Source organism: Heptranchias perlo, chromosome 2 (assembly GCF_035084215.1).
Source record: "Heptranchias perlo isolate sHepPer1 chromosome 2, sHepPer1.hap1, whole genome shotgun sequence".
Taxonomy (NCBI): domain Eukaryota; kingdom Metazoa; phylum Chordata; class Chondrichthyes; order Hexanchiformes; family Hexanchidae; genus Heptranchias; species Heptranchias perlo.
The window spans coordinates 44,527,100-44,551,603 of NC_090326.1; the positions used below are offsets into that span (position 1 = coordinate 44,527,100).

Sequence of the window (24,504 nt, forward strand, 5' to 3'; positions counted from 1 at the left end):
CGAGCAGCAGTGCACATGGAGGCGCAGATTCACTCGACATGTAGTCGTGGAGATCTGCAGGCTCTTTCATGCCGAGCTGCTCCTGGCTGGCACCAGCACCATCTGCTTACCTGTCGCTGCCAAAGTCACCACTGCCCTCCACAACTTCTCCTCCGCATCCTTCCAGGGTGCAGCCGGGTACACCGCCGATGTCTCTCAGTCGTCTGCGCGGAAGAGCCCTGCAAATACACCTGCACCTACTCTGCAGTAACACAATGGGTGGCATCAGGAGCGGGCATTATTGGACACAACAGACAGGATTCGCGGAGACATGGCAGTGGTGGTGCCAATATAATGTGTGATGTTTGTTGCTCAGAAATTCAATATAGGTAACACCCATGGCAAACCCTCAGACACCCTTGTGCATCCCCTTCATGCTCACGACACGTTTGCCTTACGCTGCCTACTGCACATATGTGATGCATGCCCTGTGGCTGCAGCACAGGTGGTGGCAGGTTGAGTGAGGCTGGCCGTGAGGGAGCTGCACGAGAGGGTGAGTATGGGATAGAGCCATGAGATTGTATGAGGATTGGGTTGCGTGTTAGTGGCGGGGTGAGTACTGGCGAGGTGAGTAGGTGCAGGTAAGATGAGGATGGGGTTTGAGTGGGTATGAGGGGTGATGTGACAGAGTAGAGTTGGCGGTGCCGAAGGAGATGTGGGGTGGGGGCAGTGTTGTGGCAGACGGAGTGCAGGGGAAAGACTACGTGTTCTCACTGTGGCTGACCTACTGCGGTCATTGGAGCGCCTCCTGCACTGTATGCAGGTGGGCGATATGTTGGTGGCGCAGGTGACCCCCTCTGCCACCTCGAGCCAGGCCTTCTTGGTGGCAGAGGCAGGCCGCTTCCTCCCGCCCGCCGGGGGGAAGATCTCTGTCCTCCCCCTCCTCCTCACCCCATCTGATGATACCTGGGGTGAGGCATCATTAAACTGGGAGCAGCCTTCCCCCTGGGCTGCTCCATGCTGTAATTTGTTCCATTGGTTGCAGCATCTGTCAGTGGAGGACTGCCCCTTTAACTAGAGAGCCTCCAGCTGACAGATCATACTGCGCATGCGCAGCCCGCCCGACGCGCAGACCAGCAGCGCGGAGCCCAGAGGAGCAGGTAAGTGATTCCAATTAGTGGGTTGCCTGCTACGATCGCGCGGGCAACCCACTAATTTCACCGGGCACAGAGGCCACGCACCCGAAACCCAACCCGCCGGAAACCCGCAGGCCTGCTAAAATCAGGCCCAATGTGTTGTTGGGAGTTCATATAATTTGATGAAGGCCTTCAGGGTTTGGCTGGGTTTGGGGCATCAATGAACAACAGCAACTTGCATTTATATAGCGCCTTTAATGTAGTAAAATGTCCCAAGGCGTTTCACAATAACATTATCAAACAAAATTTGACACCGAGTCACATAAGCAGATATTACAACAGCTTGGTCAGAGAGGTAGGTTTTAAGAAGAGTCTTAAAGGAGGACAGCAAGGTGGAAAGGCGGAGAGGGAATTCCAGAACTTACACATGTAGTGATGAGCCTTGTAAAGTTGGGGTATTGTCCTTCATTGAGCAGTAAAGAGAGGGTTGTTAGTTTGTGGCTCCACTTTGTGGGTGGTCTGGGTTTGTTTGGGGGGTGCCTGGATCAGGTGAGCTTCCAGGAATACCTTTTTATTCAAAAGTTTTCTCAGTTATGTGGGGTGTAAATATTTGAAACATGGGAATAAAATATTGGTCCAGACCAGCAGATAATAAATCAAATCATCGCACTAAGACATGTAGGATTTTAGACGGTACAGAAATTTTCATGATGCTGTGCTAGTTCCAGAAGGCTTTACTTTTGCACTAGTTCACCTGTAGATGTTTGAAAATGTCATTCACATAGTAACTCTAAAAAAAAAAGTAATTTATGTTGGATGATCTGAGCGATATCTGTGTCCTGATCACTGTGCAACTATATTGTTTGGTTAAAAACTCAGTTGTTGCAACACTAGTGGAAATGGCACAGGATCAGCACATTCAAACTGTCAGTTCCTGCTGTCAAGGTAAGCTCCAAAGATGGCAGCATGCATCAAAACACTCTCACCTCATAGAAGTTCTGCTTGACACCTATACTGCTGCATGCACAATACTGTAAATGCTGACATGCCATTTCCTTGACTTCTCCTGACTTTAAGAGTTCACAGTATGATTTGATTACTGGGGTAACATTTCCAGTGGTTAGTCTTATTTATTTGCTAATACTGCAGACTGAATTTTTGCCCAGTTTAGAAACAAATGATCCATTCACACTGAAAATTGTTCTGCCAATAAACATCCTGGTGAAAGCTGCTGAATTACCTCAGAACATAGACAATATAAATGGAAATTTACTCCAGGAAAGCAATCTAAAGGATATTTCTGAAACTAAACTGTGTAGTTTTTGTCATTGAAAACATAAAATAAAAGTCCACTAATGTTTTAACTACTAAATTCAAGCAGTCCATTGCACCATGCTGTTACTGGTGTTGGAGTATTTAGCTTGCGGTGATGTCCTTGAGCTAGGTCAATTAAGAGACTCCCCCACACTTGTTACAATGCTGTTTTACAAAACCATATTTTTGTCTTCTATTTCTGCCCTCCCGTCCCACATATCAAAAATCATTCACATTATCAACTTACTAAACATGTGTCCAGGTGAATTGAGATTAAGCTAATTACTTCCTAGTTCCTGACATGGGACTGTCCCAGGCTAGGAATTCAACTCCTCACCCCATTACTTCATGTGTCTTTTTTTAATGGCATGGTTCCTCATGTGCACTGATTGAGTGCATATTAATGTAAGTAAGAGAGAGTGGTAAGGAATTCTTGAACTACAAGCAGAGAATTGCACATTCTAACTACCCTTTGAGTGAAGAATTTTCTTCAATGTTCAATGAAAAAATCTATCATTATTTACATAACCCTTCATAATCTTGAAGACTTCTATCAGGTGACTCCTCAACCTTCTCAGTTCCAGAGAAAAAGCCCTAACTTCTCAAGTCTTTCTTCATAACGGTAACCCATCATCCCTGATAACATTCTAGTGAATCGACACTGCATCTTTTCCATTGTTTTTATATCCTTTGTAGAACTGTGTGAGCCAAGCTATATACAATATTCCAACAGTGCCTAATTAAGGTCTTGTACAATTTCAGTATTTGACTACATTGAACAACATCTGCCACCTACCTGCCCATTCTGCTAGCCTACCTATGTCCTCCTGTAGTATTTCGCAGTCCTTGTTATCATTTGTCATACCATCCCGCCCATTTGGTTTCATAAGCACATTTCAAGACCTTTCCATTAACTTCCTAACTCTAGACCATTTATGTATACAGTCTACAATTTGAAACTGCTTAATTTGATCATTCTAATTGTGCACTAAATTACTATCTGGCTATGTTATTTTTGTTGCTTAATTTGAGTTACGCTGATTTAAATCCATTAATTTTAATGCTTTATTATTGGGGCTTGCACCCATTTCCTGGATTTTCGTTCTCGATGGGCAAGACTCCGTTTAAGAAGTACAAATTTGTAAAATTACCCATAGAATTTCCTATAACTACCACTTGCCTTTTATCAACACTATCACTTCTGCCCACGAGTAACCACATGCTCCAGAGGGCCATGGGGTTTGCTTGTGATTTCCTTTGCCTGTGTCGCCCTCCTAGTTTGCATCTTAGGTATTCAGCAATTTATACCCATTGGACTAGTTCATTCTCCACCAGCTTCCTACACTGCCTCTATTTAAATTCTCCTTTCTGCCTAGTATATGGCACCCATTTCCCTTCCTTTGCCTTACTATTCCTCTCTATCTCTGGAGTGACTATGCCCTGCAGTGTGCCTTCCAGGAATCTTTCCTTTAGTTGTATAGTGTGGAGCGTCTCTAACTGGTTCTCAAGCTCAGTAACTTTGAGCTTGAGCAAATCCACTTGGAAATACTTCTTGCATCTGGGATTCCCCTGGACACTTCTAGCTTTCGGAAACTCCAACATCATGCAAATTCTGCCATACTGAATGGAATTGGAATCTCAGCTAACTGAAGGTAATTTCAAGCTGACTTGACTTCACTGCCAAACTCCAGTTCAGTGTCAAACTCTACTCACACAGCTGCCTTATCACTCACCTGGCCGCTTGCAACTCTTACTTTTTAAATAAACCTGTACCTTCATCTTAAATAAAACTCTCTTATTTGAAATTTAGTGTCTCTATTCTTTGCCTTTTAGAAAAATAAACACTAGCAATTTTAATTAGGTTAGGGGTTGGAGGAACCACTAAACCAAGAGTAATTGCAGGAACAGATATGCAGTACAACATTAAAAATGTCACACTACAAATAATGAGGAAAATCCCACCGATAAAAAAGAGAAACTTAAAAAATAAACTATCACTGCTGTACCTTGCTTATATTTTGTGCCCATTTTGTTCTATTCCAACATTTTTTTGACAAATAATACACAAATGTGGTTCCCTGACTTAGCCCTGTCCATGTGGTGTTTCCCCCCAAGTCCACACGCTCTCCGAATCTTTCTCCGCATTTGCTCCTTTTATGGTATTTGTTCCCGACTCATTGCTCTCTTCCTGATGTTTCTCATCAACTCGTCACTCTCTTCCTGGTGCTGGTGATTCTCCCTGACTCATACTCCCTCCTTGGTGTTTCTCCTAATCTTGGTACGCTCTTCCTGATGTTTCTTCCTGACTTGGAGCTCTCTCTTTGTTGGGTTTTCTTAATTCATCGAGTTCTCCCCTATGTTTTTCCCAAACGTCTCGCTTTCTTCATGTTGTTTCTCCCACAGCCAGTACTTCCTCCGTGATGTTTCTACCTGACTTGGAGCTCTCTCTCCCAGACTCAGCACTTTCTCCTTGGTGTTCTCTGTGATTCAGCGCTCTCTTTCAGACTCCTCAACTTCAAGTTTACTGTCTGACTATTTCTTAATGCACCCCTTTCTCTCCTGTTTTCTGTATGTCTATGTAAGAACATAAGAAATAGGAGCAGGAGTAGGCCATTCGGCCCCTCGAGCCTGCTCCACCATTCAATAAGATCATGGCTGATCTTTGGCCTCAACTCCACTTTCCCGCCCAATCCCCATATCCCTTGATTCCCCTTAAGTCCAAAAATGTATCTATCCCAGTCTTGAACATATTCAACGACTCAGCATCCACAGCCCTCTGGGGTAGAGAATTCCAAAGATTCACAACCCTCTGTGTGAAGAAATTCCTCCTCATCTCAGTCTTAAATGGCTGTCCCCTTATTCTGAGACTATGTCCCCTAGTTTTAGATTCCCCCATGAGGGGTAACATCCTCTCAGCATCTACCCATCGAGTCCCCTCAGAATCTTGCATGTTTCAATAAGGTCTCCTCTCATTCTTCTAAACTCCAATGAGTATAGACCCGACCTGTTCAATCTTTCCTCATAAGACAACCCTTCCATACCCGGAATCAACCTAGTGAACATGCCATTTGTCTTCCTAATAGTTTGCTGTACCTGCATGCTAACTTGCTGTGTTTCTTGTACAAGGACACCCAGATCTCTCTGAACACCAAATATTCTGTTTTTCTATTCTTCCTACCAAAGTGAATAATCTCACATTTCCCCACATTATACTCCATCTGCCACCTTCTTCCCCACTCACTTAACCTGCCTATATCCCTTTGCAGACTGTTTGTGTCCTCCTCACTGCTTACTTTCCCACCTAGCTTTGTAGCGTCAGCAAACTTGGATACATTACACTCGGTCCCTTCATCCAAGTAGATTGTAAATAGCTGAGGCCCAAGCACTGATCCTTGCGGTACCCCACTAGTTAGTCTGTCAACCTGAAAATGACCCGTTTATCCCTACTCACTGTTTTCTGTTCGTTAACCAATCCTCTATCCATGCTAATATGTTACCCCCAACCTCATAAGCCCTTATCTCGCACAACAACCTTTTATGTGGCACCTTATCGAATGCCTTTTGAAAATCCAAATATACTACATCTACTGGCTCCCCTTTATCGACCCTGTTAGTTACATCCTCAAAAATCTCTAATAAATTTGTCAAACACGATTTCCCTTTCATAAAACCATGTTGACTCTGCCTAATCATATTAAGTGCCCTGTTACCACTTCCTTAATAATGGATTCCAGCATTTTCCCTACAACCATTTTCAGGCTAACTGGCCTGTAGTTTCCTGTTTTCTCTCTCCCTCCTTTCTTGAATAGCGAGGTTACATTTGCTACCTTCCAATCCACGGGACCATTCTAGAATGTAGGAAATTTTGGAAGATCATAACCAATGCATCTACTATCTCTGCAGCCAACTCTTTTAGAGGCCTCAGATGTACGCCTTCAGGTCCAGGAGATTTATTGGCTTTTAGTCCCATTAGTTTCTCAAGTACTTTTTCTCTACTGATAATTACTTTAAGTTCCTCACCCTGACTAGCCCCTTGGTTCCCCACTATTTCTGGTATGATTTTTGTGTTTTCTACTGTGAAGACAGATACAAAATATTTTTTTAATGCATCTGCCAGTTCCTGATTCCCCATTATAATTTCTCCTGTCTCAGCCTCCAGGGGACCAATGTTTACTTTTGCTACTCCCTTCCTTGTAGAAGCTGTTACAATCGGTTTTTATATTTCTTGCTAGTTTATTTTCATATTCTATTTTCTCCCTTTTTATCAATTTTTTGGTTGTCATTTGCTGGTTTCTATGACTCTCCCAGTCCTCAGGCTTACTACTCTTCTTGGCAGCATTATAAGCTTGTTCTTTTAATCTAATACTACCCTTAACAACTTTGTTAACCACGTTTGGATCACTTTTCCAGTGCTATTTTTATTTCTCAATGGAATGTATATAGGAGAGAATCTGGAGAAAGATGCGAGTTCAGGGCTAGGGCAGCGGGAACCTTAGGGGAAGTTTGGCATGGTGGACGAGGGGAAGGGAGGGAAGTGGCATCAAACCTTATCAGTATAATCTTCTATTCCTTTCTCCCTCATGTGTTTATCTAGCTTCCGCATAAATGCGTGTATGCTAGTCACCTCAAAAACTCCTTGTGGTAGCGAGTTCCACATTCTAACCACTCTCTGGGTAAAGAAGTTTCTCCTGAATTCCCTATTGGATTTATTAGAGACTATCTTATATTTATGGCCCCTAGTTCTGGTCTCCCCGCAAGTGGAAACATCTTCTCTCTGTCCACCCGATCATACTGGTTTTATCTTTGCATTCCAGGATGATCCTGGAATAGTGAGCAGTTTTGGCAGGAGCGAGCAGGACTCGATAGCGCTTTATGTGGTCCAGCCAAATCTGGTGACGAATGGCTAAACCAGTTGTCCGCCATAAACGTTCAAGTTTGCATCCCTTGGACTTAAGGGTGCAGAGATGGGGGTCGTAACTAGGTGAACGACCAGGGTGAGAGAGTGTAATGGTTTTAATGGGGAGAAGGGCATCAGAGCTGGAGGTGAGGGTGTGATTGATCAGATCGATAGCTGCAGAAATGTTGTGGTGAATGGAGGGGCAAAAGCTAGACAGTTGGGAATGGCAATCAATCTGAGTGATATAATTTGCTGTTAGGGGAGCAGCAGAAGAAGCTGGATAAGGCAGCGAGCAGCATCGGACCCCTTGAGGACTTAGCCCAAACTGGCCTGCGGGCCCCTCCCCACCCCCATAGAAACATGGACTTTCTTGACCCTTGTCTTGCCACTTGATTTATAGCCTCACAACGATGAGACCACTGCCTTACAAATCTTATAGGAACATAGGAACAGGAGTAGGCCATTCAGCCCCTCGTGCCTGTTCCGCCATTTGATAAGATCATGGCTGATCTGTAATCGAGCTCCATATACCTGCCTTTGGCCCATATCCCTCAATACTTTTGGTTGCCAAAAAGCTATCTATCTCAGATTTAAATTTAGCAATTGAGCTAGTATCAATTGCCCTTTGCGGAAGAGAGTTCCAAACTTCTACAACCCTTTGTGTGTAGAAATGTTTTCTAATCTCGCTCCTGAAAGGTCTGGCTCTAATTTTTAGACTGTGCCCCCTACTCCTAAAATCCCCAACCAGCGGAAATAGTTTCTCTCTATCCACCCTATCTGTTTCCCTTAATATCTTATAAACTTCGATCAGATCACCCCTTAACCTTTGAAACTCCAGAGAATACAACCCCAATGTGTGTAATCTCTCCTCGTAACTTAACCCTTGAAGTCCGGGTATCATTCTAGTAAATCTACGCTGCACTCCCTCCAAGGCCAATATGTCCTTCAGAAGGTGCGGTGCCCAGAACTGCTCACAGTACTCCAGGTGCGGTCTAACCAGGGTTTTGTATAGTTGCAGCATAACTTCTGCCCCCTTGTACTCCAGTCCTCCAGATATAAAGGCCAACATTCCATTAGCCTTATTGATTATTTTCTGCACCTGTTCATGACACTTCAATGATCTATGTACCTGAACCCCTAAGTCCCTTTGGACATCCACTGTTTTTAACTTTTTACCATTTAGAAAGTACCCTGTTCTATCCTTTTTTGATCCAAAGTGGATGACCTCACATTTGTCTCCATTGAATTCCATTTGCCACAGTTTTGCCCATTCACCTAATCTATCAATATCCCTTTGTAATTTTATGTTTTCATCCACACTGCTTACAATGCCACCAATCTTTGTGTCATCGGCAAACTTAGATATGAGACTTTCTATGCCTTCATCTAAGTCGTTAATAAATATTGTGAATAATTGAGGCCCCAAGACAGATCCCTGCAGGACTCCACTAGTTACATCCTGCCAATGTGAGTACCTTCCCATTATCCCTACTCTCTGTCGCCTTTCGCTCAGCCAACTTCCTAACCAAGTCCGTACTTTTCCCTCGATTCCATGGGCTTCTATCTTAGCTAACAGTCTCTTATGTGGGACCTTATCAAATGCCTTCTGGAAGTCCATATAAATAACATCCATTGACATTCCCCTGTCCACTACTTTAGTCACGTATTCAAAAAATTCAATCAGGTTTGTCAGGCACGACCTACCTTTCACAAATCCATGCTGGCTCTCTCTGATTAACTGAAAATTCTTGAGGTGTTCAGTCACCCTATCCTTCATTATAGACTCCAGCATTTTCCCCACAACAGATGTTAGGCTAACTGGTCTATAATTCCCCGGTTTCCCTCTCTCTCCTTTCTTAAAAAGCGGAGTGGTATGTGCAATTTTCCAATCTAGAGGGACAGTTCCTGAATCTAGAGAACTTTGAAAGTTAGGGCATCCGCAATGTGCTCACCTACTTCCTTTAAAACCCTGGGATGGAAACCATCTGGTCCTGGGGATTTGTCACTCTTTAGTGCTATTATTTTCTTCATTACTGTTGCTTTACTTATATTAATTTTATCGAGTCCCTGTCCCCGATTCAATATAAGTTTTCTTGGGATTTCTGGCATGCTATCCTCTTTTTCTTCTGTAAATACTGACGCAAAGTAATTGTTCAACATGTCCGCCATTTCCCCATTGTCAATGACAATATCCCCACTTTCAGTTTTTAAGGGGCCAACACTGCTCCTGACCACCCTCTTTTTCCTAATATAACTATAAACGTTCTTCGTATTGGTTTTGATATCCCTTGCGAGTTTCTTCTCATACTCTCTTTTTGTAGCTCTTACTATCTGTTTTGTGACCCTTTGTTGATCTTTGTATCTTTCCCATTCGTCAGGATCTGTGCCATTTTTTGCCTTATTGTATGCCCTTTCCTTATGTCTTATACTGTCCCTTATCTCTTTAGTTGTCCATTGCTGTTTTTTTGGGCAAGTAGAGTTCTTGCCCCTCAGAGTAGAGTTATAGCAGATGCCACATTGTTTCCATGCATGTTCCTATAGATGCCCGAACAATGAGTTTACTTTTTTGATATGTACTCATATTTCCTGATCAATATAAGTGAACTGACTCACAATGGTCAGCTCTGTCACATTTTTGGGTTATTGCGTTTGATATTTTCTTAGGTTCCCCAATGCTCTAGTTGACACCTTTTCCTACCCAGTACCTAGGTAAATGATAGCATGACCTAGCGATCATAACAGAGAACCTCTAACACTTTATACTGGCTACAGAAATGTATCATGTGCCACCATGAGAATTCTTCTTTCCTCCAAACGGTGGACTGGATAAACACTCTCCAAACGGTGGACTGGATAAACACTCTTGCAGGTTCAGACACAAGGGGCCCGATATTAGGAGGGAGGTGGGTTGGCAGCAGGGGGTCAACTTGGCGCATGGGTAACGTGCCCAGTGAATTCAGGGTGCTCCGCACGTGATCGCAGCCTAATTGAAGGCACTTACCATGGCTTCCGGGTTCCCGTTCCAGACCTGCGCAGTGGGCGCACTGCGCACCAGCATCACAGGCTGTCAGCAGGAGGAGCCCTATTTAAAGGGGCAGTCCTCCAATGCTCCTCTTGAAGCAAAGAACCAATTTTGGATCATGGTGCAGGCCAGAGGCAAGGCTGCTCCAAGGTTCACTGACTCCTCTCTCCAGGTGCTGCTCGATGGGGTGAGGAGGAGGAAGGAATTTTTTTTTCCATCGGATGGAAGAAGGTGTCCTCCCTCCACCACGAGGAAGCCCTGGCTGGAGGTGGCCGAGGAGGTCAGCAGCAGCGGCAACGTGTGCCGAACCTGGATCCAGTGCAGGAAGAGATTTAATGACCTAACCAGGTCAGCCAAAGTGAGTATACTTACGCATTCTCCCACACTCCATCTTCCACATCACCTCCACCACCACACAACTCCTTCTGCACTGCCACCACAACGCTCTCGCATCACTCCTCACATCTACTCAACCATCATCCTCACCTTGCCTGTTCGTACTCACCGCCCCAGTTCCCATTCGAACACTACCACGCAACCCAATCCTCAGACAATCTCATGGCTATGTCTCACACGCACCCTCCCATGCATCTCCCTCACGCTCATCCCCAGCCACACCAATGCATGCAGCGGGTCACCATGCAACCATCACTCAATCACGCCTCTGTGTTTTGCCTTGATAGGAGAAGAGATGCCAGAATGCCCGGGAGAAGGCAAGGACCGGAGGGGGCCCGCCCCACCAGGTGGTCTTAACAGACACGGAGCAGCAGGCACTCGAAATAAGCTGGATGCTGGAGTACCTGTCCGTGGCGGACGCCAAGACTGGGAGTGCACAAGCGGCTGGTGACAGATATCTAACACTCAGCACTCATGATAGCGAATGATCTTAGCATCACTTGGCATCTGTAGCACCTCAACATCTGTCCACATGCTTAATATTGCTTTCTGTTCTCTTGCAGGTCCATCTGCGAGCACCGTGACGGCGGTGGGCGATTCCTCAGAGGACCTGCCGGCCTCTGAGGGGGCATCGTCACATCTGAGCCAGCCATCCACCAGCGCAGATACACACACCTCGGTGGGTCCCCGTCCTCAGTTAGTTGAGGTTGCACATGGTGAGTCACCACGCACATGTGAGCACGAGCAGACCCTGGTGGCAGGAGCAGCCATAGAGAGTACGCGTCGGTGGGAGCACTCTTCTCCAGGCTCTGCTCAGCTGGACCCAGATGCTGAACCCCGGGGGCCAGCCATGAAAAGGAGAGTCATCGAGGGGCAGCAGCACATTGCCGAGGCGCTGGAACAGGTGCCGCGCGCACTCTCCACAATCGCACAGAGGATGGAGGAGTCCAACTCCTGCATGAGTGGAATGGTGGCACAGGTACAGGAAAGTATCGCTGAGATAGTGTCACAGGGACGTGAAGGCATCTCTGAGATAGTCTCGTGGATAGGTGTGGGAATGTCTGCGATGGAGGAAAGGCTAGCCTCCATCAAGCTTCAAGCACGGCTCAACAATGAGTCCATTCAGGCCCTGACAACGGCCGTTTGGATTCAGGGTGAGCAACATTCTGCTGCCTTAAACAGGCTGACAGATACATTACAACTGGCCTTCCAAGGCTTCACACAAGCCCTCCAAACTGTCATCCAGCAGGGTGGAAGGAGTGATGTGGGCCTGAGCCAGGAGAGGGATGATGGTGAAAGGGGACATGGAAGCCACTCAAAGCGCTCCCACATCTCACCCGTTGCCCCCCTCTCAACCAATACCCGCAATGCTGCCCCCTCTCCAGGTGGCCGAGTCTGCCCCTGCACAGGTGCAGGTGGAGCAGTCTTTGGAGGGACCCTCACGGGCACCGAAACCCAGAGGGCGTCCGCGCAAAGCATCTCATCAGTCAGAGCATGGACAAGAGCAACCTGCCACTATCTTTGCTGAAGCCACAGGGGTTCCCGTAACCGTAAGGCGAAGGTTTTGTGAGCACAAAGGGGATGCACAAGGGTGCAAGACAAAATGTCATGTTTTTGATTTACTTTTGTTTGTTTTGCAAAAAAGCATAAAAATTGTTATCACCACTACTGCCACATCTTTGCAAATCTTGTCTGGTTTGCGCAATAATGCTCTTTCCTGAGGATCACCATGAAGACCCACACCTGATGCCACCCATTGCGTCACTGCAGAGTGGGTGTAGGTGTATTTGCAGGGCTCTTTTGTGCAGACGACTGAGAGACGCTGGCGATGTCCCCGGTGACACCCTGGAAGGATGCAGAGGAGAAGTTGTTGAGGGCAGTGGTGACTTTGACAGCGGCAGGTCAGAAGATGGTGCTCGGGCCAGCCAGGAGCAGCTCGGCATGAAGGAGGCTGCAGATGTCTACGACTACATGTCGAGTGACTATGAGTCTCCGTGTGCACTGCTGCTCAGAGAGGTCCTGGAAGCTGAGCCTCGGTCTGTAGACCCTGTGGCGAGGGTAGTGCCTTCTGCGACGCATCTCCCTCTGCGGTTACCCTCCCTCCTGCTGTGCAGGTGAATGTGTCACAGCACTGTGTTGTGGAGCTCCACGTGTCAGAGGTGGACGGGGTGGCTGGCGAGGCTGGAGATGCTGTTCGTCCTCCGAAGAGGTCATGACTGCAGCTATGGCAGCCCCCATCCGGAAGATGTACGTTTGAGGGGGTCCGTAAGGTAGGTAAATGTGTCTGGACACCAGGGTTGAGGTTGCAAGATTGTGATTTTTTGTGTTAGGAGGAGGGTGGTGCAGGCCAAACTTTGTCCAAAGTGACAGAGTGGCCTCCTGCAATGAGTGAGGGTCTCCTCCCCACCCCCTCCACCTGTCAAATGGACCTTTGCAGCTGCCACAGGCTGGTGGCTGCAACACGTCCATTTGAACTGGGAGTGTTTCCCCCAGTACGGGAAACACTCTCAGTTGCCCTGAAAATCCCACCCCTCCTAAAATATCCTACAAATCAGGTCTCCTAATTAATGAAGTATCCAATTAATTGATTTAAGTGGGATAGCCGGCGGGAGTCCCGCATACGGGGTCTGCGTGCGCATTAGGGAACCCGGAAGTGGGCTCAGGACTCCAAATAAAATTGCAGGTCAGATCCCCATTCTGTCATGTGGGCTTCCTTCATGCGGGTGTCCTGCTCGCCTCCTCAACATCGGGACACAGCGGGAAGGCAGTTGGATCAGAGGGGGCAAGTTTCTACCCTCATTTTTGAGGGAAGTTAAAACTGGGGCCTCTGACTCTTCCTCTCTGACCCCAGGCTGATATAATTCTGTAATATGAATTTCTGCCCATGATGCTGCCAGTCACAGAGAACTTCAGACAATATAGGCCCTGCCGTCCACCCATTTGTTGCAGAAAAAGCTGTCAATCAAAGTTATTGCCCCAGGCTGTGACCTTTTCTTTGAGCTGTGACCAGAGGGCTTCTCACAGTCTGGTTAGCTATGCACCACAGTGGGCAAATTGAATAGAATATCAATTTAACCAGCAAGATGTCCCAATGATAGTTCGGGAGAACAATGTGGGTCATCTGCGATAGTAACACAAGATGTTTGGGATTGGAAGTAGTGCCCCCGGCATGATTAACTAATTAACACTTGAGACCACCATTGTGTGGGCCAAAACAAACTTACAACTCGAGGAGTCTTTTCCCAGACAATGGTCTCTTCTGAGCTGATAGATTTCTGTGATCAAGAATATTTTGCATGGTCTTGGTAGTTAACCCCTTAAGCGCTAATTCCAGCAATACCAAAATGCAAGTTAAAAAATTCAACCTGGGCAAAAAGTCCATTTCCCATAAGGGTTAAGAGATTATTGTAAGATTTTCCCAGTGCCAGCTGGTACATGACCTCCATTTTCTTTAAGCAGATGATGAGCCCATAATTCTAGGCTGCTGCCAAGAGGTGCCAGTGGTTAGTTAGATGTATGCTGAGAGCTGAAAAAAGAAAAATATCCAGGAATAGGAGAAGAGTCTGAAAGAAAGAAACGTGAAAATAAGTGAATGGCATTAGCTGCTACTATTGTCTGTATATTTTGTTTCTCCTTGTATCAGTGAATTCAACACTCCAAGCTGGGAGCCAGGCTCAAAAGGAGCATGGATTAGAGAATCAGCACTGCAGAGTTGTAGCCTTATCTCCAACCTGTGTTCCCTTTGAGTGCAGCTCCCTGTTAGGAATGGTGAATTTATCCTTTACTCTGCCCAAGCCACGTGTGATCGCCAAACCAATGACTTAGCCTTTACTCAGTACTGCCAGGCAGCAATGTGAAATATGCTAATAATGTGACAGCTCAAGACAGCAAGTGCTTGGGCACTTGGGTTCCAAGCTGCCTTCAAAATGAAATCCTAGAGTTTTCCATTTGCTTTCTGTACTATTTTAGCATAATTCATTTTTATATGGAAGGTGAACAAATTATCCATTATTGACATGGCCTTCATCAATCTTTAAAACCAGTAGTTCAACCTCTTTGTAAAACACTTCCTCCTGACCTGCCTCTTAACTCTTTCTTTCACTGGGAGCATCTGGAACTTCCTATTTTAGCCTCTTTCATTCCCCAATGCACTAACTTGATCTTTATGCTGCCGCATCCTTTAAATACCAGAGTGAAGTCTTAGACACAGCATAGGCTGTTGGTAAGCTAAGGGCTTGTGTGATGCCAAGACCTTAAAAAGACTTTGTGCAAATGTTTTACGCCCTTTTGGGAAATGGTCTATTAATTTGTATGTGGAACTTGAATGCTAAACAAAGAATAAGGAAGACTATACCACAAACAAATAATCTAGGGTCTGTTCAGCCTGTTTGAACAGTCACAAATCCTGTCGTTAAAATTTTAGCTTTAGATTGGTAATGAGCGTTAGTTTAATAACAAGGCATCATCAGGCATTAAGACCGAGGCTTACAGTTTTTTTCTGATGGGCCACAACAATAATTATTGCATTTTAATAAAATATGTCAACGTGCTTCGCAGAGGTTAGAGATCAGACACTGAGCAGAAGTTGCAGCAAGCAGTTAGGAAGGCAAAAGGTATGTTGGCCTTTATTGCAAGGGGGTTGGAGTACAAGAGTAAGAAAGTCTTGCTGCAACTACACAGGGCTTTGATGAGACCTCATCTGGAGTATGTGTACAGTTTTGGTCTCCTTACCTAAGGAAGGATATACTTGCCTTAGAGGCGGTGCAACGAAGGTTCACTAGATTGATTCCTGGGATGAGAGGGTTGTCCAGGAGGGGAGATTGAGTAGAATGGGCCTATATTCTCTGGAGTTTAGAAAAATGAGAGGTGATCTCATTGAAACTTATAAGATTCTGAGTGGACTTCTCAGGATAGATGCTGAGAGGCTGTTTCCCCAGGCTAGAGAGTCTAGAACTAGGGGGCATAGTCTCAGGATAAGGGCCATTTAGGACTGAGATGAGGAGAAATTTCTTCATTCAAAGGGCTATGAATCTTTGGAATTCTTTACCCCAGAGGGCTGTGGATGCTCAGTCATTGAGTATATTCAAGGCTGAGATCGATAGATTTTTGGACACCAAGCGAATCAAGGGATATGGGGATCGGGCAAGAAAGTGGAGTTGAGATCGACGATCAGCCATGATCTGATTAAATGGCGGAGCAGGCTCGAGGGGCCGTATGGCCTACTCCTGCTCCTATTTCTTATGTTCGTATATAGAAGAAGAGTTTAGGGAGGTGATCGATGTTGTGGTTGAGGAGGCTTTTGAAGGTGGGGAGAGGTGAAGTGGTTTAGCAGGAGAATTTCAGAGTGCAGACGCATGATAACTGAAGGCTCTAACATCAAAGGGGGAATGCAAAATAAAAAGAGTTGAAAGAGCAGAGGGTGCAAGCTGATATGTAGGACCGAAGGGTGTTATATTAGTAGGGTGGGAGAGAACATGGTGAGATTTGTATATGAGGATGAGGGTTTTGAAATCAGTGCACTAAGGAGGCACTGTGGCTGCCATGAACAAGGATGATAGGTATTTGGGATTTAGTATGGGACTTGAGAGCATTGGAGAAATCTAAAGGTAGAAATTCCTCGGGCCTCTAACATTTTATGTGTGAGCCTGTCGCACCTCCACAGGCAGCTCACACATTGAAGATGCCGAATGTCAGGCTGCATGCCTTTCCTGCAGTAGCCTGAAGTTAAGTCCTAGGAGGGGAGATGACTGGAACGGGCAGGAGGGTGCAATCACAATGACTGTAGAGTTGGGGGAGCACAACACTCCTGCTCCTCCTGGCTCCACAGGAGGGTTTTTTTTTAATTTAATTTTTTACAAACTTAACTTTTGTTGGTGGCCGCAGGGTCACTGAAGAATTCTGAGTGGGTAGGCCCACCACCTGCTCCACTCATCCTAAACAAATTTTACAGAGGGGTTCTTCAATAGGCGTTAGGCCCCTAATTAACATATGCAAGGGGCTTAATGCATGTTTCAAGTGGTCACCCGGGACGCCTAAAAAATGCGCCTGAAGAATTTAGCAGTTGCCCAAACGTACATGCAGATTGGGCACCAGCTGTCTCACTGCTAAATTTGTCAGTGTTGCGTCCATTTTATGCCTGAACAATGGGCGCAATGGATACCAATTTCTACCCCCTAGCCTGGCGGTAACGTAGTTATGGATGAGGGTGTCAGCAGCAGCGTGAATAAGGTAGGAACGTGGTTTGGAAATATTGTGGTGGCCGGAATGGTAGCTGTGAGGTTTAAAGCTCAGTTCAAAGTTAAACAGACCCCAAGGTAGCACACTGTTGGTTTCAGCCTGGGAAGGAGAATGAAATCGGGTAGCTAAGGTATAACATTCTTGGTGGGAGCTGAAGAGGATGGCTTCAGACTCACCAACATTATTAGAATCATAGAATGGTTACAGCACAGAAGGAGGCCATTTGGCCCATCGAGTCCGTGCCGGCTCTCTGCAAGAGCAATCCAGCTCCCCCGCCCTATTCCCGTAGCCCTGCAAATTTTTTCCCTTCAAGTACTTATCCAGTTCCCTTTTGAAAGGCACGATTAAATCTGCCTCCACCACACCCTCAGGCAGTGCATTCCAGATCATAACCACTCGCTGTGTATAAAAGTTTTTCCTCATGTCACCTTTGGTTCTTTTGCCAATCATCTTAAATCTGTGTCCTCTGGTTCTTGACCCTTCAGCCAATGGGAACAATTTCTCTCTATCTACTCTGTCTAGACCTTTCATGATTTTGAACACCTCTACCAAATCTCCTCTCAACCTTCTCTGCCATAAAGAGAACAACCCCAGCTTCTCCAGTCTATCCACGTAACTAAAGTCCCGCATCCCTGGAATCATTCTAGTAAATCTCTTCTGCACCCTCTCTAAGGCCTTCACATCCTTCCTAAAGTGCGGTGCCCGGAACTGGACACAATATTCCAGTTGTGGCTGAAACAGTGTTTTATAAAGTTTCTTCATAACTTCCTTGATTTTGTACTCTATGCCTCTATTTATAAAGCCCAGGATCCCATATGTTTTCTTAACTGCTTTCTCAACCTGCCCTGCCACCTTCAACGATTTGTGCACATATACCCCCAGATCTCTCTGTTCCTGCACCCCTTTTAGAATTGTACCCTTTAGTTTATATTGCCTCTCCTCAGTCTTCCTACCAAAATGTATCACTTCACATTTTTCTGCGTTAAATTTCATATGCCACGTGTCCGCCCATTCCACCAGCCTGTCTATGTCCTCTTGAAGTCTTTCGCTATCCGCCTCACTGTTCTCTACCCTTCCAAGTTTTGTGTCATCTGCAAATTTTGAAATTGTGCGCTGTACACCCAAGTATACAGCATTAGTGTGTAACCTGGTAAAACAGTTGAATCTTGCTGTTGATTGAAATGTCAGGACATCACAGTCAGGAACAGACCGTGGGACAAAGTCTGTTTGCATGTCATTAAAACAGCTGAGTCTCACAACTGATTGAAATACCAGGAGACTGAAATGCAGGGAGATCACAGAGTCAGAAGCAAAACAGAGTTGAATGTCACAGCTGACTGTCTTGTTCCCTGACTCTGCAATATCCCAGTATTTCAATCAGTTGTGGCACTCAGCTGTTCCACTGGTGTCCAAACAGGGTTGGCTCACGCAGCTGTTGTGCTCCTCCTCTCTGAGGGACTCGGGCTTTTAACAGTTGATCTGAAAATTTATGACCCAAATTCCAATGGGCAGATTCTTGCATGATCAATTTCACACCTCTGCGAGCATGAATGTGTGCATTGACTAAGAAGGATCCATCCATCGCTGCATTAACAGTTTTCACACCAGAGGGATTAGGCAGTTTGTTGACAAATACAAAAGAAATAACAACAAATCAATCAACGGTTTTTATTCATACCACCTAGGAATGATTGTAATATACCATGCTTCTTATTTAAATTAAGAATCTGCGAGCCCCTGGTAAATTGTTATATAAACCTATTATTGGGATAATTTTCCTCCGTCTAATGCCCCAGGTGCACCTATTTCCAGAGCGTGAGGTAGAATAAAAAGGGTGGAGACTTTTTCACCCAATTTGCACTTAATAGACATTTCTGGTCACAGATGTGGTGGGAGCAGCAAGACCAAATCTGAAACACTCAGATTTAAATGATATTTATAAGACATAGAAGCGGCGCCAATCTGGCCTTGCATCTATTTCCTCCCTTATGTTGGTCACAGGTCATGTGCACATATTGCCACTATCAACTGGCGTTTCCAGTTTAATCTGTGTCTGAAACCTGAAGTTGTTTATCGAGACCGGCAGCAAATTGGGCTGTGACTGCTACCCTACCCTTGTGTGTGTTTTGTCGTTTGACTACCTAATCTGCTTCTTCTGCTTTGTGCAACCTCCATGGATGAAGCCTGTGAGCTGGCAAATAAGTATTTGTTAGAGGTTCCTTGGATTGAGGTGGTTCTCAACCTCTGTGAACCTGGTCCCTGATTCGCCTGCTTTGGTCTGCTGTGTGAGGGTAGCCCTCATTCTACCCTCACACAGCAGGGTAGAATGCCCGCATTCTGACATAAGTGAGGAGGGTGTGGCTGTGTTTTCACTGGGAGACAACATCATCATTCATTATCAGGTCAGGCGTGCTCCTGCTCTTGGTAGCTGTGTCACCTTGTAGGTGGGCAAGACCACGTGGCAGCAGTAACATTGCTAAAGTACCTATTAGTGGAACTTTCCATTCAGTCAAGACAATCAGTTTTCCTTTCCAAGGAGGATCCAGCAAAAGGTCTGTACGGCCGCAATCTGAGCATTCATGAGAAACTGAAAGACTGGCATGATGGCCTCTGCCACGAGGAACAGTGCAGAACCCTGCACATGCAGATTGTGAAATCCTTCACACTACTACCGTGTGTTGAAAGCTCCAAGGCATGTCCCCAGTGACTCAAACTATCTTTCGTGTTCTGAAAGCATCCTTCTTTTAAAAGTTGGGCCCCGAAGATCAGGATCCCAGCCTCATCTGAGAGGACTCTTCAGCCAGGTCCTTCCTGCTCCACCTGCTCCTGCTCACTTGTGCTAAATGTACTGCTCCCAACATCACTATCTGAATCCCCAAGGTGGATAGACCTGTGCTGCTGCTTGGCAGAGTGTGACTGAGTGACAGAGTGCCAAGTGAGGTGCCTGGTAACACCAGCTGAAAAGGCCTTGCCACAGAAAGAGAAAGAAAGAAAAATAGCTACCAAGAAGTCCTTATTGCAATTTGCTGCCAAACAGTCTTTGCCATGTGTAGGCTTGAAGCTGCTAGTAAATGCAAGGTTTCATTTAAGTGATTATGTGACTGAACAGAATGAAATGTGAAAGAAGCAGAAATGTTGGGAAGACTCTGAGCTGGGGCCATGCCTCCTGCTTCTTCATCATCTGTTTTCTCATCCAAGTCCTGTCTTGATTTCCCGTCTCTGTTCTTTGAAAGGATGTAAGGAATCTTACAACACCAGGTTATAGTCCAACAGTTTTATTTGAAAATCACATGCTTTCGGAGGCTTCCTCCGTCATCAGGTGATGAAGGAGGAAGCCTCCGAAAGCTTGTGACTTTCAAATAAAACTGTTGGACTATAACCTGGTTTTGTAAGATTCCTTACATTTGTCCACCCCAGTCCATCACCGGCATCGCCACATCATTATTTGAAAGGAGTTAGAGGATGTAAGGAGGCCACACTTTTCCTAGTCATCATCCTCTCCCTCTTGTTACATGCTGTCTTCTCTTACAAAAGCAGAAACATGCAATGATTGGTGGAATCTCCCTACATCCTTGTGTCAGGGTGCTCTCTTTAGGTATTATGAAGTTAGAAATGTGTTTCATGAAGGTGCTGGTCCTGAATGGAGTTGACAGTAGGTTATCATGTGCAACCTTCTATTGAAAAAGGCAAGGGAGGTGCTGCAAAGTGCACGGTGCAATGTAATGGTTACCCATGCGAAGGTGGAGACCAAGTGAAGGAATATATGGATTGGACTTTCCAGTTTCAGTCTCCATCAGCACCTCAGCTGATACTATGCTCCTCCAACTGCTCTTGAATCAATCCGCTCTCCACTGCTGGTTCCAAACCTGGGCCTCTCCTTCACTGGTGGATGGTCACTCCAAGCAGCACCTCCCGCATCCCCCCCATCTACAGGGGGGCTTCATCCTAACTCAATCATTGTGCACCTGAAGTGCCGTGACCAAGTGCTGGAAAGTGGGATTAGGCTGGGTGGCTCATTTTCGGCCGGCGCGGACATAATAGGCTGAATAGCCTCCTTCTGTGCCTTAAATTTTCTATGATTTCAATCTGCTGGCTCTCAGACTTTAACTCTGGACTGTTTCATTTTGTCAATTGCCTGCTTTGATTAGACAATGCGGCCAGGTTTTTCCACTCGTTTTTCCACCCTTCGAGGTTTATTGGAGGAGAATCATAGTCTGATTAGCACAGAAGTGGAGACCCTGGCCTTTTTATTTTTAATACAGCCAGAAGAAGTAAAATTTTTAATAACATCTAAAGGCAAAGGTGACATTTTAACAAAATCTGGTAATTTCCAACAATTGTACTGTCAGGTGGATAATCATTTTTTTGCTTCAATGCATCAGATGTTTGTGGAATAGGACCCGTATGACTGTTAGAGCAGAATAGTGTGTGTGTGGGTACGTGCATGTATGTACGTGAGTGTGTATACCTGGTATGACTTTTGACGTGTATCTTCTTTGAATCCCTGTATGTTTATGTGGGAGAGAACTTGTTTGAGTTCAAAAATTCAAATTTCAAAACCATGAGCTGGATTTTGTTATAAAAATAATGGTGAGGCTAATAGCGATCACCGTTATTTATGTGCAAATTGGACAGCAACCTCTGGTGACCGCACATGTTCAGTTAAACGTGGAAATCCAGAAGATGCTGTCCGAGATGCCCTGCTCCTCCAAAAGCTGCGTGAAAGCAGCATCTCGCCGTCTGACTCACCATTCAAATGTATTGAACGACATGAAGTTCCTGTTCTTACCTCGGATTCGAACTAAACTCGCCAAAAAAAGTTAGGGCTTGTCCGTTCCAGTGTGGCAAGTCTTACTTACAGCCAAACAACCTCTTTGGCACTGAAAATTAACTATTGCAAGTGTGGAGTCTCATTCCTTCAGGCTTTAATTGTTATCGGAGATTTTTTTTTAACTTTTTCTTTCTGTCTCTCTTATCTCACTCTCCTAATCCAATCTTTCTTTCCCCCTTTTATTTCGCTTTCTGTACCTGATTTCACATTGAATTCACTATTCTAATGTACACTTCCTGGTTCAAACTCTGCGCTGCTCATTAATGATTCTTCAATCTGATTGGTTAAGAAGATACACAGTTGCTTGCCCCATTCACACGGGTCCCAGATTTCCTGTAGAGGACGCTGCAATTTTGGGCTGTTTGGCTGATAGCAATTTGCTGTACAAAAGCCCATAGAAAGCTTATAGGCAAGCGCAAGTCTGATGAACGGCTGGCGCTGTTTGTTCGCCACTCACAGCAAAATCTGGCCCATTGAATCGCATGAATTTTCCTCTGAATTCTCCTCTCTTCCCCCAAACTGTAGGGAAGGGGAATTTTCCTGCAAGCCTAGTCTGCAACATTTCCAATACAAATTAATGGGGCTGAGAAAGATTGAGGACCCAACATAACTGTTTATTCAGATTCTATAAATCCTGGCTAAACTTGTAAGTACAATTCACCCTCTGGATATGAAACTCAGGCGATAAAAGATCAAGGTCCATCTAGTTCACCTTCTACCATCCCGGTAGTCACATGATTCAATGATAGTGGAGTTGTTATCTAATCATGCCAATTAGTCTGCCGATTTTATTTGAAATTTACAAGCTTTCGGAGGCTTCCTCCTTCCTCAGGTAAACGTTCCTGACATTTACCTGAGGAAGGAGGAAGCCTCCGAAAGCTTGTAAATTTCAAATAAAATCGTTGGACTATAACTTGGTGTTGTAAAATTGTTTACAATTGTCAACCCCAGTCCATCACCGGCATCTCCACATCATTAGTCTGCAACAGACCCAGACATGAGAAGAGGAAAACCTCAGTCGTGGAAAGTCACCAGTTCCTCCCAAGCATATTACACTTGCCATATGTCATGTCTCAAATTACTCATGTACTGTATCCAAAAATATTCTCCCTGGTGTCCTGGACAATATTTATCCATCAACCAACATCACCAAAAGCAGATTATTTGGTTATTATCACATTGCTGTTTGTTGGACCATGTTGTGTGCAAATTGGCTGTTGCATTTCCTATATTGCAATAGTGATTACACTTCAAAAAGTACTTAATTGGCTGTAAACACATCCTGAAGATGTGAAAGGAGCTATATAAATGCAAGTCTTTCTTTTCTTTCTGAAAGAAATCTATCTAATTTGCATTTCAATGAATCAATGCTACCTGCTTCCACCGTCTCCCTAGGGAGCCTGATCCATAGATTGATCACTCGCTCACTGAAATAATATTTCTGCAGGTTAGTTTTGAATTTACCCCCCTTTAAGGGCAGGACATGTCCTCTGATTCTGTTCTGGACAAAGTGAAACAGCTTGTCATAGTCTACATTATCTAGTCCCTTTAGAATCCTAAAAACAGAAATCATATCACCTCTCAATCTTCTCTTTTCCAGTGAGAACATGCCCAATTTACATAATCGCTCCTGATAATCCAATCCCTCCATCCCCTCAGTCATTCTGGTTGCTCTCTTCTGCATCCTTTAAATAGCTGCAATATCTTCTTTGTACTATGGGGACCAAAACTGTACACGTATTCTCAGTGTGGTCACATCAATTATTTATAAAGTGGCAGGATTACTTCACTATTTTGGTTCAATATTGACCTTTTAATACATTCTAATATGTGATTTACTTTACTCATTGCCACCGATAATTGTTGCATTAGCTTCAATTTATTGTCAATCAGGGCTTAACTTTTTGATCCTTTTATTCCAGAATATAAAAATACAAATTTAACATGAACTATGCTTTCTAAATTTAGATAGGTTTGTTCATTTAACGCTGTATGTCTCAGGTTAACACGTCACAAAGCATTTAGTTCTAGTTTGTGCACAAATAAAATCATTTGCTTTGTTCATGGAGCTAGGTTGACTATCAATTTACAGAACTTTTTTATCTAATAGGTGGTGTTCTTTCTGCACTATGTAATGTTTCTGGGCGCAAACATCCATCAACAATTCAAGCCAAACATTTGAAGACATGTCTTCCCATGATGCCTGTAATGCTCCATCTTGTGACAGCTCAGGTAATCTAACTTTTTAAGAGCACTTATTCGGTATCTCAGAAGAGAAAGGGTTTGCTTATTAAAGGCTTTTAACACCTAAAACTGAACCACTTATCTGTGTGTGTGCACTAGTAGTGAACAAATTAATATAAGAAATAAGCCAAAAGTGGATGTTTGTTACCTTGTTATATTTGAAACATTACTTTACCTTATGGTTGTACTAAATTGAAGATATTCATGCAGATCTCCAAATAATTCTACTAGAATATTTTTGATGAGGAAATTGGGTCTAAACAACGTGGCGATGTTCCTGCTCGACACACAAGTGTTGAAACGTGAGGGGCAAATTTCTGCGGAACCGTTTATGTCGTTTTTCCAGGGTTTCTGCAGCTCTTCCACTGAAGTTACGGTAGATGATCGGGAGAACCACGATGGAAATTCACACGTTATTTTTTGTTCCAGTGTTCTTGAACCAGTCAAG

The 24,504-nt window shown here is 44.8% G+C and overlaps 1 protein-coding gene across 2 annotated transcripts in view; it reads left to right on the forward strand.

Moving 5' to 3' along the window:
- The window catches only part of ulk4 (unc-51 like kinase 4), a 548,729-nt gene that overhangs the window by 218,544 nt on the left and 305,681 nt on the right, over positions 1-24,504 (forward strand). For both annotated transcript variants that reach the window (XM_068001818.1, XM_068001817.1), the window contains exon 24: positions 23,923-24,044. In XM_068001818.1, the coding sequence (XP_067857919.1) occupies positions 23,923-24,044 (122 nt within the window). The remainder of the gene's footprint in view (positions 1-23,922; positions 24,045-24,504) is intronic.